This window comes from Hoplias malabaricus, chromosome 4 (assembly GCF_029633855.1).
Source record: "Hoplias malabaricus isolate fHopMal1 chromosome 4, fHopMal1.hap1, whole genome shotgun sequence".
Lineage (NCBI taxonomy): Eukaryota > Metazoa > Chordata > Actinopteri > Characiformes > Erythrinidae > Hoplias > Hoplias malabaricus.
In genome coordinates, this window is record NC_089803.1 from 29,237,749 (window position 1) to 29,251,650 (window position 13,902).

Consider the following 13,902-nt stretch of genomic DNA (forward strand, 5'->3'; position numbering starts at 1 on the left):
TAGGCACAATTCAAATGTATTTATTCTGAATAAAACTACACTTACATACAATGTATTACATAAAATAATAATTATAAGATAACTTATCTTAATACCTCAGAAACTCCCATAGGCTTTTTAAAATCTTAATAAAATAAGTTCTTACCACATATATAAATATAAATACACAGTATATAGGATTTACTGCAGCAGAGTTACAGATTGGTATAACACATTACCACAGGAATATTATATGGAGAATTAACTCCAACGTGACCTGTGTCCAGAAGCCTCTGACTGCCAAGACAGGGGGCCTCAGACAACAAAGCCTTAGGGTATTCAGATACTTTGGATAATCCACTGCAGATGGAAACATCAGATGAACTAACAGCCTTTGTATAAATTGGTACAATATATAAATGACTAAATACATCAAATAAATTACTTTTCTGTGGGTGGCATGGTGGCACAGCAGGTAGTATCACTGTCCTGGAGGTTGTGACTTCCTGTCACAACCCGCTCCAGGTGACTTCCTGTGAGGAGTTTGGTGTGTTCTCCCTGTGTTTCCTCCCACGGTCCAAAAATACATTGGTAGGTGGATTGCCGACTCCAAAAGTGTCCGTAGGTGTGAGTATGTGTGTGTGTGTGTTTGTGTTGCCCTGTGAAGGACGGGCGCCCCCTCCAGGGTGTGTTCCTGTCTTGCACCCAGTGATTCCGGGTAGGCTCTGGACCTACCGCGACCCTGAATTGGATAAGCGGTTAGAGCCAATGAATGAATGAATTAATGTTTTTTGTGTTTTTATTATTTTTAAGTTATGGGACACTGTTGACATTCAAATTAGATATTAGTGCTTTTTGTCCATTGTTGTATTTAACATAAAACATCACACAACTCACTTGCAACTCACTTACTCACTCACTCATGTACTTACTCAAGCATTGCTGTTTAACCAAATGCATTGCATTTGTACCTTATACTGTCATTTGCATCAATGACACTTTGAATTAATTTTTGATACAGTAGATGCAAATTTAACATGACATTTTTAGATCTTACACAAAAAATGATGTCAGTTATATGGACCATGTCCCATAATTAAATAAAAAAGAAAATTCCATAATGAAACAAATATCAAGGGCTGTTCAAATTGGACCTAAATATGAATGTCAAATACAGTTTTACATTTTGTTTCTTAATTATTCATTCATTCATCCATTTATTATCTGTAAGCGCTTATCCAGTTTAGGGTCGCGGTGGGTCCAGAGCCTACCTGGAATCATTGGGCGCAAGGCAGGAATAAACTCTGAAGGGGGCGCCCGTCCTTCACAGGGCAACATACACGCTCACACATTCACTCACACACTTACACCTACGGACACTTTTGAGTCACCAATCCACCTACCAACGTGCATTTTTAGACCGTGGGAGGAAACCGGAGCACCTGGAGGAAACCCACGCAGACACAGGGAGAACACTGTTTCTTTATTGTTTATTAATATTGCTGTATGTTATCATTGTAATGAGAATCTTGTGAGTGTAAGACCAAGTAAAATAAAAAGTAAAATAAAAGTACAAAGACTCAATGAGTGGGCTTACATGATCTTTTATGAACTGTGAATGATCTTCATGAAGGAGATGCCTTATCACAATGAGCTTTAGAACACGGTTATTCAATTTTATATCACTTGATTTGTATTTCTTTGTCATCTTTTAGAGTCCTGCTGATTTACAATGACAAACACACAGCATCCCAAGTCCCTGACATGTTTATTATCAGCAACCTGTGATAGAAACACGCAAATATACTTCGCTTAAACCAAACAGGCTTTCCCACAAGGCTATTCATCACCTTATAGCACTTATTTGCATGAGTAGAGTAAGCCATGCATCATCCATACGTCATTCTTGAGACCAAATATTAATCAAATTTTTTGTGGACAGACTAAAGCTTAGTGTCCAGTTGTGATGCTGCTCTGATGATGCACAAGATCAGAGCTGACGTACAAATTTAGCCCATTCCAAGATTCAGCTATTAATGCAACATGGCATCAGAATTCATTAAAACCTACTCACAACCCTTCTCATATCAGACCAGTCACACACTGGTGTATGTCAGCTCAGTGGAATATACACTAGCTCCAACTTCACCCCCTTTAACTTTGGGGGAAAAAACAAAGCTGTTTCTGTAGAAGTGTTTCTCCATCAGTTAGTGTTTAAAGCAATACTAGGTAAGATTTGGTATTTTTACTCCTGGGATCTCCCTATATTTGCAGTGTTTATAAACTTTTACAGCATTGTTTTAAAATCAAGGTGAGGGAGAGGGAGGTGGGTGTCCTACCATCCTCCAAAAGTTACATAGTGAAGTTTCTGCAGTGCTGTAGCAATACAGGCTGTGTCCTCCCTGTTAGAGGTCAGTGAAGCATTATGATGATTTCAAAGCTGTTATTTTAAGGTAAAAATACAACCTGGTGTTACTTTAATGCATATGAACAGTCAGAAGTTTGGACCTGATTTAATATGCATTTTAAAAGGTTTAAAAGCTTAAAAGCAAAAAAAAAACTCTTTCTAAACCAAATAAATATAGTGATGCTGATGCTTTTATACAAAGTATATTCAAAATATAGTCAAATAAGGAAGATTACAGAAAATTTCACAGACAATTTTTCTTTTGCACTTGACTGAACACACAGCCGGTTTGTGACTGGCCCGATGACCTCATATTTTCAATGATGTCATCATGAGAATATCACACAGAGCAGAGCTGAAGGAGAACTGTGGGAGATGCTGCAGATGATCTATGAATTCTCCTCATGCTCACACCCTGCACACCCTGGTACACTATTGTTCACAAATTATGTGTAAGGCAGCTGGTTGCTATGATAATCCCAGGATAACTGATGAGCCTTTGTGTGGCCATTGGTAGCATGTGTTGTTTGTGTGGTACTATGTGACAAAGAGAGAGTGTGTGCAGCAGAATGTTGCATTGATATTTATGTGTGTCAGTGTAAAGTGGTGGGTTTCTATTTGCGTATGTGCTAATGGATATAAGCTAATGTCTGAGGCTTGTTGGTCTTAAGTGTACAAAATATAGATTCAAAAATATATAGCTGTATGATCAAACCAAAACAGTTACTTTGGATCAATGTCATGGAGCCTGTGTGCGTTGGAGAGGATGAATGGAATTTAAAGAACTGAACAGCTACCTAAGACGTGATTATGAATACACCTCCTAAGACCCAAGATATTTTACAACAACTTTGAATAGGTCGTGACCTACAAATAAAATATTTAAGACTAAAAAATCCCTAACAAACCCTTTTCATTTACCACTATTATACCATTATCAACATTACATATTTAAAAACTGCAAAAATATTAAAAATACATATATATATATTGAATAGAAAATTAAATTACTGTAATTATTTTACAGACATTATAATGCCCTTTTTGCAATCAACAACATTGTTAAAAAAATCTTATCAATTATAACAATTAATTTATAGATTTATTATTTCCCTTTAAAGATGCTTAAGGATACAAACCTTTTTCAAGTTAAAATCCTTGACAAAATCCAGTGGTGCTCAATGAATTAGGAACCTTTATTTTAAAGAGAAATGCTATGGTGCTGTTGAGTGTGAGTTTCACTCAAGTTCCCTGTCAACCTGCTGTTATAATGTGTATTCACCTAAATCAAATCACATCTAAATCTGCATAACAAAAGAGAACAAAGGTAGATAGAAAAGTAAAAAATATTTTGCTTGAAGGACAGAAAACTGAATGAACATATCAATAAAGGGCTGAGAATGGACTGACATCTGCATTAAATTATTTGGTCTATTTGAAGGGCAAACAAAAGTTGCAGATGGAAATCACATATAGGGTTGAGGGTCAATAACGCAGCAGTGCTAAAACAGCTTATTAGGTATCAGCCAACAAAGGCGTCAGGAGAGCATGAAGGCACTGCCTTTGTTCTGCACCAGTCAAGCCTTACATTGGTTAATTACTGTCATATCACTGGATGACACACCATTCGGTTTCTATTTCATGCAGAATTGTTACAAAGCCATCTTATTTCAGGCTCTTATTTCCCATCAGTGAGATGACGATGATGGTGTTGTCATTCAGGATGGTGTCTATTACCTTTAAACCATCATACAAACCACAGCAGGCTGGAAAGTTTTTATCTTATGAAGACACTGGAGATGTTTTTTTTTATCTATACAGCCTATATGTTTAAATTTGTGGACACCACTGACAATTAGGAAATCCAGAATTGTGCCCACTGGGGCTTGTATTATATCTATAGAAAAGCCTTGAATGGGTTGCATTGAAGCAGCTGCACATGAGCCAAACGTCAGCATGAACAAAACCAAGCATGGGCTAGTGGGATATAAATCCCAACACTGGGCAGAGAATGAACTATGTTCTCTGGAGTGACAGAGCTCCATTCAGTACATTTGGGATAAGAGGGAGTGGTATTTGTGATCCAGAACTAATCATCTGACATCTGTACCTGACCTCACTAAAGCTCTCTTGGCTTAAAGCAGTCCAATATCTAGTCCCAATATCTAGCAATTTATCACTAAATATGCTGAGATGATGTTAAGAAAATAAATAACCATTTTGGAATTTGATATGTTGTCCGTTAGATGTTCTTTCCCCAGATGTGGCAATACTACTGTACATTTCAAAGATAAATCCTATTAGCAATTCAACTGAAGGACCTAGGGCCACAATGAGACAGTAGTGCATCTCACAGCTGGCGCGGACAGAGCGCTCTAGCTAGCCTCTGGAGAACAAAACAGGAATTATGCCCCAAACAAAAGAAAATGTATGTATCAAAACTAATAAATAAATGCCTAGCACCAGCCTGCCACCACAAACAATGGAGTGAATTAAAAATAGTTGCTTGATGCCATTGTTCTCTGTGCAGGGTCGGGTTATGTGCTTATGGCCGTATAAATGAGTTGAGCTGAGGATCACAGAGATGCTCTTGTCTGATACAGTGCTGTATGCCACACGCCCCTCATCAAAACCCCACCTCACACACACATCTCACAAAGATTCACACATTTTCTCTCATTTATGGCCAACAGTGACCTGAAAACAAAGTTTGAAAACAAAAAAGTACTAATCTTTGCCAGTTTAAATGGTGTTAATTTTGGCCTTTATACTAAAATCTTTAAATTTTTCTTTTGCTTTGCTGTCTTTGCACTGGTTTTCCTGCTTTGACAGCAACTGTCATTTTCAGGAAATTATAATCATACACAAGATAAGATGTAAAATATCCTTTGTCAATCCATTACAGCTTCACATAGGGCCCACCACTCTCTTCCTACCTGCAGCCACCAAAATTCCTGTTGAATCCTACACCTCAACACTAAGGTTGCTATGGCTGCTTAGGATCCGATCAGCAGCCGGCTACCCTTAACAAGCCCAGCCCATGAGTACTCAAACCAGCCACTGCATCACTAGCTCTTCACAGGGGTCATAAGGCAGGCACCTCCTCTCGTTGGTGTTTTGCCGAATTAAGCCACAACACCACCTGAAGTCTCAACAGTGAAGTCTAAATAAAAAAGTTGTTGCTAGGAATAAAACAGAAGTAGCTTGTGAATTTTTATTATGCTTATAATTCTCATCCAATAAGACGAATAGTCAAAATATATAAGCACGTATTTAAACATTTAGCAGGATCCTATAGATTAAATATGAATAAATATTAAATATTAGTGTCTTACTAATGTGTGATAACTGCTATAAAAACAATGTATGAGTGATGTTCATGTATTTGGGCCCATACAAGTCAAAGGGGAATACTAAAAAAAAAAAAAAGAAAAAAGTCGGAGGGATTCCATTTTGGCTTTAAAAATATTTATTTTATTCATTTATTAATTTAATTGACTTATTTACTATGGATTTTTTTATTATTATTAAGGGTATTTATAAAGAATTGTGCTAACTATTTTAATTTACCAGTCAACAAACAAACAACATTATAGTGAGAAAATGAATAATGAATATTATTAAAAAATTATCTATGGAAGTAATTTGGTAATAGGTTTAGCCATCTGCATCGATCATTAATACGTCTGTCAAATGCACCTTCATCAATAAACAGTTGTCATAAGGTGTGAAGTAAAGTAGTATAGTATCTGTATACACTAACGTGTCTGTTCATTGTAAACTGCACGTCTCCATCTAGTGGGCAATAATGATACGTTCATGAGAGTGAGAAATGTACCAGTGTATCTCCACTTTAACTCATACTGTGTGAGTTTATTTCCTATTTTGGTGATAATGTTAAATAATGACGATGGAAAGCGGTGATGAAATGGAGGAATTTGTGAGAGTTTAGAAGGACATAAACACTCACACTTGTAGGTTTCAGTTCCTCTTCAGCTAAACTTTCAACCTTTGCCCATGTAACAAAGCTTTACACTAGAGTCAGTCGTTTAGAAAAGTATGTGGACGTACAGCGTAACAACCGTTATTTATGTACAATTAGTTACAGCTCAAAAACACTGGACTCGACATTATTAACACAGCAGTGGATTTATCACAAGATGGAGGCAGTGGATATTAGCGTAAGCTAATATTTTTTTCATACACATGAACACTTTGTTGTAGTTCTTAGCCTACTGTATAATTTTAAGGAATACTGTATATGTGATTGTTTCCGTTTTTAAATCTTTTCTGGCTGTTTTTACGTACATCTCTTGTTTCTGTTCACTTCCTCTAACATGGTCAATTATAGTATCTAAATGAGGAAGTACAGGGTGTCACCATACATCAACAGATGATTTTAAATCCTGTTGTATTCAGCTTCTTGTGTGTTTCAATGCAGTTCCTATGTGAGTTCCTCAGTTGTAACGTCAGTTAAATGTACTTATTTCAAAAGTAAAAAAAGCCAGGTTAGAGAGGTCATTGGCATGGATTCAGAGTCTCAACTTCTAGATCTGAGGAACGGTGAAAGAGGAACCAATACCACCTATCCTGATGTGTCTGGACACCAAGCGGAGACATTATTTGATACAGGTTAGTGCAGTCTGTTACAGAGAATAATGATAATGAGAGTATAAGCTGTGTGATTAATCAAAGTTTATGTTTCATTGCTGTAGAAGCATCTCACTTCAGTGCCTCCTGTCTGACCACAGCCGAGATCCAGCAGCACTGGAGGGCAGTGAAACAGGAGATTAGATGCATTAAACTGATGTTTGAGATCCCCTCCACCCGTACGATAGAGCAGGCAAATTCACGATATGTGGTGAGTTAAATGTGTTGAGCAGAAAAGTTACTTACTGTTATGATAAATGTTTAAATGAGCTATAACTGCACAGGAGAATGTATATGGTATAATTTTTGTGATGTAATGAGAAATAATTGGCTTCCGTAGCTTTGATTCAAATTAGGCCTTGGCAGTTTGACATTTTTTATCATGTTCTGAGGAAATTTCATCATAATATAGCATAATATTTTCTAAGCACCTAAACTGGTCAAAATTCACGCTCCATTACAAAAAAAGATTTTCTTGATGTGTAATAAATATGCACAGATTAAACAAAGTTGCCAAGACATTATAAACAAAGTCTTTTTTTCAGCATCACAGACAATATTTTCAAGTCATATTGGAAAAATCTCTTAGGCTACATTGCCTTGTCCAGCTCTGACAATTTTCTATAATGTCAGAAATTTCCTCTTTGGCTTGGTTTAGCATCATCTGATTATGAGAATCATGATTATTAACCCTGCCAGACAAGGAAGGAAACATTTATGTATGATGAATATGGTGCAGGTGTAGTGCAGTGAATGATTTGAAAGGGGTTGGAACCTATCTTCAGTGGCTGAGATGTGATGGGTGAGCATGGTGACACTTCATTAAAATTGCATACAAATATTCTTCATTGTTGAAATCAAGAAGCTTTTTTTTAATAAGAAAGCAAGTGGAGTTTTGTGCACTGATGAAATAGCGTCAGTACATGAATTAAAGCACCAACCTGCCAAGTTTAATTTAAACATTAAAGCATGCCTTAATTCATGAACATGTTTAGGTTGTGAGGCTATGAAATTTTGACACGCAGATGATTGTGATCCAGTGGCTTGTTTCCTCCTTGAATGAGGCCTTTCTCCTCTCCCTGTTGTGTCCTCTACCTCCAGATTAGTGATTTGCAGTGTCAGTGTGCATCATGTGTGAACTGAGAAAACCGTCATTTATTTTCACGCAGTGTGCAGAACCTTCAATACAAATCATTGTACATTGCGTTTTTTTACCTTATGTCTCTTCAAGCCTCTGAAAGCTTTATAATAATTTCATAATTGTTTTCATCAGAAGAGGTTCAGTCCCCTAATATACTTTCATGTAAATTAATTTTATATTGGCACGGTGGCACAGCAGGTAGTGTCGCAGTCACAAAGCTCCAGGGGCCTGGAGGTTGTGGGTTCGATTCCTGCTCCGGGTGACTGTCTGTGAGGAGTTGGTGTGTTCTCCCTGTGTCCGCGTGGGTTTCCTCCGGGTGCTCTGGTTTCCTCCCACAGTCCAAAAACACACGTTGGTAGGTGGATTGGCGACTCAAAAGTGTCCGTAGGTGTGAGTGTGTGTGTGTTGCCCTGTGAAGGATTGGTGCCCCCTCCAGGGTGTATTCCCTGCCTTGCGCCCAATGATTCCAGGTAGGCTCTGGACCCACCGCGACCCTGAACTGGATAAGCGGTTACAGATAATGAATGAATGATTTATATTTTAAATTGATTTTGTAATATACATTTTGGCACATTTTAATTGTTCCACTCTTCTTGGAAGTTTCACACAGTGACTAGGACACAAGCTGACATCAAGAATAAGATAAAATGAAAATACATGCTTTTTGGACAACAATAATAAATAATTAGTGCAAATCATATCTGATGGGTGTTCAATACATTCTTGGTATTGGTACGAGGTAAAACATGAAAATTGTTATACTGTTATATTGTTAGATCTAGTAGTTAGTTTTTCTTTTTCCTAAAAGTTATCTTTACCCTGAAAATAATCATTTATTGCTATCACCAGAAAATTGCTTTCAACTGACACCTTTCTTCAAATTTGGGAACCGATAACAATCACTTGGGGCTGAGTCCGGGCTTTAGTGTGGAGAACTAATGTTTTAGAATGTGATGCTCAGTTTTCATCAGCATACTTTAATTACTCATAATATTTTAGTTGCCATAGAGATTGCAACAACACAGATTATCAAAATTGCTTTTAATTTTTGTAGATTTATACTTATAGATATGCAGTTGTTCTTCTTTGTCAGTGCTTGTTCAGTCTGTGCTATTTATTACAGGTGTATGAGATAGTGGTGATCAAATCTGGCAGTTATGATTGTGAACGGGTGACCATTGAGCGCCGCTACTCAGACTTCCTCCATCTCCACCAGCAGCTGCTGCAGGACTTCAGTGAAGAACTGGAGGAGGTGTCTCTGCCCAGGAAGAAATTAATGGGTAACTTCTCAGAGGAAAACATCTCTGAGAGGCGGGTGGCTCTCTGTGACTACCTCACCCAGCTATACTCCCGGCACTATATCCGTCACACACCTGCTTTTATTGCATTCTTTACACACCCTGAGCTAAAGACCGCCCATGATCTGCTCAGAGGAGGCCGCTTCTCTCAAGCCATGGACATTCTAAAGCGCGTGCTGGTGCTCCAGGAAAAACTGTCCACTCACAATACAGTTCTGCTTGTGCCAACCCTGTGTGCGATGGTAGTTGCTCAAAGGGACCTGGGGAATTTTCATGCTGCTTTTCAGACTGGCCACAGGGCCCTGCCAGCAGTGAGGCGTTATGGACTCAGTAGATATCGTGCCCCTCTGCTGGGGGTCATGGTGGATCTGGGCTATAAATTAATGCACCCTGTGGCTCAGTTACAAGAGGAACTGATCAAAGTGCAAAACTCACCACATGGACCAGTTTCACTGGTGTCATTAAAAGAGCTTGTTGTGCAGAACTATACATGATTTACAAGGTTCATAATAAAATATATAACAGGGCCTACAACATTGCTGTAGTTAAAGCTGGAGAATGTAAATTTGCAAAGAGAGTGAGAGAGAGAGAGAGAGAGAGAGAGAGAGAATTGGAGAGATGAACACAACTGTAGATACGCATGTGTTGGTGTTACTTTTTCTGCCATTCTTGTACAATCAGCTTGTTAGCTTTTAGCAATGTGTATAGAGTTAAGTGACAGACTCCACACACATGCAAATACATATGCACACTGTAGAGCATGCACATGTGGCTAGTTCATGAGGTAGGTAGGTAGAGGCAGGTAGTTCATCCAGTCATTTCATGATGTTTTTTACAGCCCTGTAGCTGCCACAGATTTTTTCTGTAGCTGTCACAGAAAGTTTTCCTTTTATAAAATGAGCATTTCGGTTTTTCATTTTGATACTGACATAAAGAAAATGTATTCAAGAAAACTTTTTTCCCCACTGTCTGTTTGTTTGTTGTTGTTGTTGTTGTTTTAAGTTGCTCTGGTTTCCTCCCAAAAACCAGTGGTAGATGGATTGTCTGGGTTAAATTAGTCAAAACTGTTAAAGTGTGAGAGGATATGTAAGTGTGTGATGCTCTGTAAAGAATTGGTGACCTGTCTGGTGTGTGACCCTTCGTGCGTCCCATGATTTCATGTAAACTCCAGAACAACCGCAACCATAAAGCCGTTACATATTATGAAAAAATTAAGCTATAGATAAATGTATTACTAGCAGACTAACATCAATATATACATTCTCAGATATTAATTAAGATTAGTTCTAGATTAAAAGAGGGTCCTACGGCTGGTGTTAAGCATAACTATAGGTTAAATTTTCATGCTACTGTACTAACAGCTGGATTAATCAAAATTACATAGTTAAAAAGTATTTCGAGGGCAAAAAACAATGTCTTAACCATAGGGATAACTATACAGAGCCGGATATATAATAGCCCTCACCACTGATGAGAGACTCGGAAAGACTTGGTGACCACCTCAGGCCTTGTGGGTATTCCAGAAAGCAGGATTTCTCAGTTAGCCACATAATAAACTTAAGTGGCTGATTGAGAAATTCTGCTTTGTGGAACTACTACACTCCCTGATGAATTAGACATGAGCAGTTGCTATGGGATCGATTGTGCGACTAGTAAGGCCTTAAAGTCAGCCCTGAGCATGCGCAGTGTGTATTTATGAGCAGCATGTTAAACGCTGCTGAAAACGAGAGAAACAGCGGCGAGGACTGGTCCGGTCAAGCTCGATTCAGGAAAACTGAGGAAATTTTATATATACATATATAAACAACAACATCACAACTGAAAATGGCAAACGACGGTTCAACAAAACTATCAAAGAACCTCCTGCGGATGAAGGTGGCGTCTTTTCTACACGTTGACTGTTAGCGTTTATTATAATGTGAGACTCAGACGTGAAGCTGCTGCACTGTTTTAGAAGAAATGGCTAGTAAAAAGCAGCTCATGTCACCTCCTCTGAATTTGATTTCTGTTCACTGGCCGGGTCTCCCAGATTGTCTGTTAACGTTTGGAAATATACACTACAGTTCAGTGTTTACTTCGAAATTAAGATACGAATGACCAAGGCTAAACTTCATTATCGCCCTAACTTTCTAGTGCACTACATATTTTGTGAGATAATTGCTTATATACTAAATTAGAGTGCTTTATATAAAAAAAAACTGAAGGATATTTGTATACTTGTTTAGTGTGGGGCTTAGTGGCCTACGTAGTACACAAGCCCGGGGTTAATGTAGACGCTCATTCAGGCTGCTGTAAGTCTTTATTATGCTGCCTCAAACATATAACAGCTTGTTAAAGATCAAATATTTATTAGTCCATAATACATCTCATGGAAAGACGCTTCAGACATCTACATTTAATGCTATAGAAAGTCGGAATCCATTTAAGATTCTTATAGAGAGACAGCTGTTGCTTTCAAGTTTAGTTTCACACTTTCATCACAATATTGTTTGGTTTCCATACAGTTTATGCAAAGAGGGCTTGATGCGGAGGTGAAGAAACAGCTTGAGGAAGAAGAGAAGCGGATTATAAGTGATGAACACTGGTATCTGGACCTGCCTGAACTCAAAGCAAAAGAGTAAGATTTCAGTTGGCTTGTAATTGTGATGGTTACCACATGTAACACTGATCTGTACTCATTTTTTAATACCTACAGAACAGCGGTCTTGTATGCAAAAACCCACCACTGGATCGTAGGTACATTAAACTGCACCAGCAGTATAGGCTCTAAAATCCACACCTTGGTCCCTCCTGCCAGTGTTCAACAGCCAGTTCTCTGCCAGCATCCTTTTCATCTAGTTTTAGGTTAATGAGAGAATGGGGGAAGTTGTGAACACTGCGATGAAGCTCATTTTATTATGCAGCCAAATCTCTATCCCTACTCAGAAACCACAGCAATCCCTTCCTCCATATACACCCTGTCCTGTTCCTTGCTTATCACTTGCCTTTGTCACCAACAATGTTGATTCAAGCTACTAAAATGCCTTTACAAAGCAGCACACAGTTATTTGAAGCTGCTGGTGCCTCTGGAGTCCAAGTCTCAAGGATTCTCCAGGGGCTTGTAGTTGTGCGTAAACCTACTATTCTGCCACTCCTAACCAGTGCTCACAAGCACAAATGGTTGCAGTTGGCCCAGACATACATGAAGACTAACTTTCAAACATTCTTGTTCACTGATGAATACCATGAAATCCTGGATGGTCCAGATGGATGGAGTAGTGGATGGCCACCACATCTCATGCTACAAATAACTTCTGTTTCATTGGCTGCTATGGGCATAAAAGGAGAGAAACTCGTGTGGCCACTGTCCTCCCCTGACCTCAACCCTATTGAGAACCTTTGAAGTATCCTCAAGCAAAAGATCTATGAGGGTGGGATGCAGTTCACATCAAAACAGCAGCTCTGGGAAATTTAAGCAGAAACTCTCCATCTCTTTAACTTGGCCTGTTAATATATTTTTGATTGAAATAGCTTTTGATTTTAGTAAATGTGACCATTTAATGCTGCAAACTGCGTACATTATCATTTGCAGTTCTTTACAAACTATAAAGTGTTTTGAAACTATGTATAATTTGCAACAGTGCATTTTGAGGTTTTTATTTTTGAAAAAAGTTATCATTTAAGCGTTTTGTTTTTTTGATTTATACTCTAACGATTCATGACTTAGAAAATTATACAAACCATCATTATACTGTGCCCCAAAAGGCAAGTCCAGGTTTCAGAGCACATGTTTGACTGTCTGTTTTGTTGTTTGCTAAATGGCATAGTTTTTCTTATACAGAAGCCACATTATTGAAGAAAGCAGTTATATTCCATGTGAAGATTTGGTTTATGGAAGAATGTCATTTATGGGATTTAATCCTGAAGTTGAGGTAAAATTTTAATTTTTACCAATTTTTATATATATTTTTTTTATTTATATTTTCTAAACCGCCATTTATCTCATTGATCTTTTGCAGAAACTCATGGTTCTAATGAACTCTCCAAAAGAGAATGATGAGGAAGACCGGGAAGAGGAAGATGTGACCAGGATGGATACAGATGTTACAGATGAGGAGATGGCCAGAAGGTGGGGGTTTTAAGTTTTTTAGGCTGCATTTTTGTGTTTATTTTATACTGTACTATTGGTGCTGATCACTATTTATTTATTTATTTTTAAACAGATATGGAAGCTTAGTTGAGAGCATGAAAAGGAGGTTTGCCAAGAAAAGGGAATGCTCCTCTCTCAAAGACAATGAGGAGGATGTCAACCATAATATTGCTCCATCGCAGCCCAAAAAAACTTTCTTGAAGCCTAAGGATTAACAATTTTATTGCTTTTACATGATTTTTATGGACATGCTGAATGTTTTATGGTTATTGTATTCACTTGTTAAAAGATGCTGTTA

General features: G+C 38.0%; 2 protein-coding genes across 4 annotated transcripts; both read left to right on the forward strand.

Moving 5' to 3' along the window:
- Positions 1-6,244: 6,244 nt before the first annotated feature.
- Positions 6,245-10,708, forward strand: snx20 (sorting nexin 20). Of its 3 annotated transcripts, none has more exons than XM_066669608.1 (4): positions 6,245-6,253; positions 6,882-7,018; positions 7,102-7,247; positions 9,301-10,708. In XM_066669608.1, the coding sequence occupies exons 2-4, from the start codon at positions 6,913-6,915 to the stop codon at positions 9,967-9,969; spliced, it is 921 nt and encodes a 306-aa protein (XP_066525705.1). In that variant the 5' UTR covers positions 6,245-6,253; positions 6,882-6,912; the 3' UTR covers positions 9,970-10,708. The 3 variants fall into 3 exon arrangements, with proteins under 3 accessions (XP_066525705.1, XP_066525704.1, XP_066525706.1); XM_066669607.1 differs by lacking the exon at positions 6,245-6,253 and adding an exon at positions 6,264-6,567; XM_066669609.1 differs by lacking the exon at positions 6,245-6,253 and adding an exon at positions 6,318-6,360.
- Positions 10,709-11,185: 477 nt separating this feature from the next.
- Positions 11,186-13,833, forward strand: mphosph6 (M-phase phosphoprotein 6). The gene is made up of 5 exons (XM_066668581.1): positions 11,186-11,350; positions 11,980-12,092; positions 13,296-13,386; positions 13,474-13,583; positions 13,678-13,833. Exons 1-5 carry the CDS (start codon positions 11,300-11,302, stop codon positions 13,817-13,819), a joined length of 507 nt encoding a protein of 168 aa, XP_066524678.1. The 5' UTR covers positions 11,186-11,299; the 3' UTR covers positions 13,820-13,833.
- The last annotated feature ends 69 nt before the right edge of the window (positions 13,834-13,902 follow it).